We start from the raw sequence: 2,524 nt of genomic DNA on the forward strand, positions 1-2,524 counted from the left end.
AGGTATGCCAAAAAAAAAAAAAATATTCATATACCGTACCGAAGTCCCAAATTTTTGTTTTTATAACAATAGGAATTTTAGGAGCATTAATTTGCAGTTAATCCCTTTTCAAGTCCTGCATTTAGCACTTCTCGTTAAAACTAAAAGAGAAAACTGATAGAGTAAAATTCCTTAACGGATAAACTGAAGTACTGAGAACCCAATTAAAAGAAAAGCAATTTGCTGGCGTTAAATGGGGAATTAAATTCCCAAATTAAGTAGCAAGATTAGTCTTTTGAGTTATTGGTACACATCACCATTCTAACTCAAATTTCCAGGTTCTCTAGTTGCATTCAGTCTTTATTTTGTGGGAGAAAGTCGTGACGATCTTGAATTAAAGAAAAAAAAAAACAACATATGGCATTGGGATATTCAAAGCCAAGAATTTCAAAACTTCTCTGAAAATGTCAACTATACCTAAAAGAAATGCGTACAAAAGTTGCAACACATACATGAAACTCAAAGAGCGAGGAAGCCTGAAATTGATCAGTTAAAAGGGATGGCTTTAAATTTAAAAAAGAAATTAAAAAAAAAAGAAGAGAAAAAGATAAATTGAGAAAGAGTTTAGAGCTTGAGGGACAAGTCAAGCTTCTGCAACTCATCTTGTTTAGCATTAAAATGGCCAGCAGCACTATTAGTCCACCACAACCCTCCAATTCCTTCCGCCACCGGAGAAAACTTCCGACCATTAGTACTATAGGAAAACCTTCCAACGCCACCACTCGATGGTGAGGAGGAGGAACCTACGCCGCCCTGCACATGAAAAACATTGTTGGGTGAAACAAGCCGCCCGATTGCATGTTGATGATCAATAGGCCGTCTAAACCACCCATAGTTACCATTATTATTCCCACCAAAGGTGTTTGATTGGTAACAAGGCTTGTGAATTGTGGAATGCACTTGAATACCAAGTGACCTATCATTGAAGGAGCCATGCAAAGGGAGAGAAGCCATGCTGGAGAATCTGTGTGAAGAGAGTAAACTTGGAAGCCTCATCAAGGCATCTTCTGCTGCTGCAGTACAATTAGTCTTTTGCCCTTTTTTGGCAAGTGTTCTTTCTCTCTTATGAGCATTTTGGTGCCCTCCGAGAGCTTGTGAACTGTAAAATTTTCTCCGGCAATAATTGCAGGAGAAAACCCTTGGCTTGAAATCAGTAGTAGCAGTAGTAGTAGTAGTAGCACCTTTGGGACTGGAAGTCTCTGATGAAGAGTTTCCTGATGTGTTGTTTGAATCAAAACAGTTGATGAGGTTGAGTTCCGGCTTCGACCCATGATCAGATTCCTTGTTTGAGAGGCTTAGATCCAATGCAAGATTACGGATTTGATCTTGAGGGTGTCCTTGGTGATGATCTTGTACAGATGGTTGCTTTTCTGCACTTGGGGTTTCCATATATGGGCCTTCGAGTAGGTTTGGTGGTAGTGGTGCCTCTGAGGGTGGGAAAATGCTTGAGTTTTCAGAGAGGGATGGATCAGATGCATTGGGCTTCATGAGGAAAAGATGTGAGAATTTTCTCCTTCTGGGGTGATGAGATTTGAGGAGTCTAATATGATGGAGAAGAATATGTTTTGAAATGATAGTAATAAATGCGGTGTCCTACTCCTATGTATAGAAGGATAGACCACTGTTTTACAGTTAAAAGGTCTCAATATAGCAAGACTTAAGGAATAAGAAAGTAATATTGAGAGAGGGAGGGTCCTATAAAGTATTGTGATTGAAACTAATGAGAAACATCCATGTAGCTCTTTTTTCTTGCATGTACCCTCTCTAATAAATGTTTCTATTAACTTTTTGTTTGTCTAATTTCCACTCTTGTCTCGTTAACATTTCTTGTTTTTAGGGGTTTAACCTTTTCTAGGTATACACTATGCACTCATGGATATAACTTATGGTAGACTAGAGATCCAACAAGTAATCTTTTTTAGTTTCCTGAATTATGCAAGAGTAGATTGGATGATTTATTAGTTATATAAAATTCAATGTAAATTAAAAATGAAAATGAACTGACTCACTGTTCATAAGCACAATTTAGTTCCAATTTTTGCCTACTTAGTTTCTTTTATTTTATTTATGCCACAAATGAAATTGGCCCTTGGAATCACACTCACATGTCACTACGGATCCACCTCTTCGTTCCTGCTCCATTTCCATTCCAACATAAAAGCTCTTTCTTTCATTGTTATGTTTACTATACAAATATTTTACTTACCAGTAAAATGCAGTTGATATATGTGGTTGCAAAAATCAGCCATCCTCTGCCTTGGCGAATTTGTACTTGCAAAACAAACAAATACCTTTGACCAAAGACCAAACCCACACGCGCCCACGAGGGAGGGGGGTTTGGCCAATGGATTTCTGATGCCTAAGTCAATTTTTTTGAATATAGAGAGAGCTTAAGGCTTGATTACGTAACTAAAGCTTACTAGAAATTGGTGGAGTATGTGGTATTTATAGAGCTAGGGCCGCCACATGTGTAGGGTTTGCCCTG

The 2,524-nt window shown here is 38.1% G+C and overlaps 1 protein-coding gene across 1 annotated transcript; it reads right to left on the reverse strand.

The window, feature by feature from the left end:
• Nucleotides 1-402: 402 nt before the first annotated feature.
• LOC126634399 (zinc finger protein 1-like) lies at nucleotides 403-1,675 on the reverse strand. The gene has a single exon (XM_050304909.1). It carries the CDS (start codon nucleotides 1,525-1,527, stop codon nucleotides 604-606), a length of 924 nt encoding a protein of 307 aa, XP_050160866.1. The 5' UTR covers nucleotides 1,528-1,675; the 3' UTR covers nucleotides 403-603.
• Nucleotides 1,676-2,524: the final 849 nt, after the last annotated feature.

This window comes from Malus sylvestris, chromosome 9 (genome assembly GCF_916048215.2).
Source record: "Malus sylvestris chromosome 9, drMalSylv7.2, whole genome shotgun sequence".
In the NCBI taxonomy this organism is placed as follows: domain Eukaryota; kingdom Viridiplantae; phylum Streptophyta; class Magnoliopsida; order Rosales; family Rosaceae; genus Malus; species Malus sylvestris.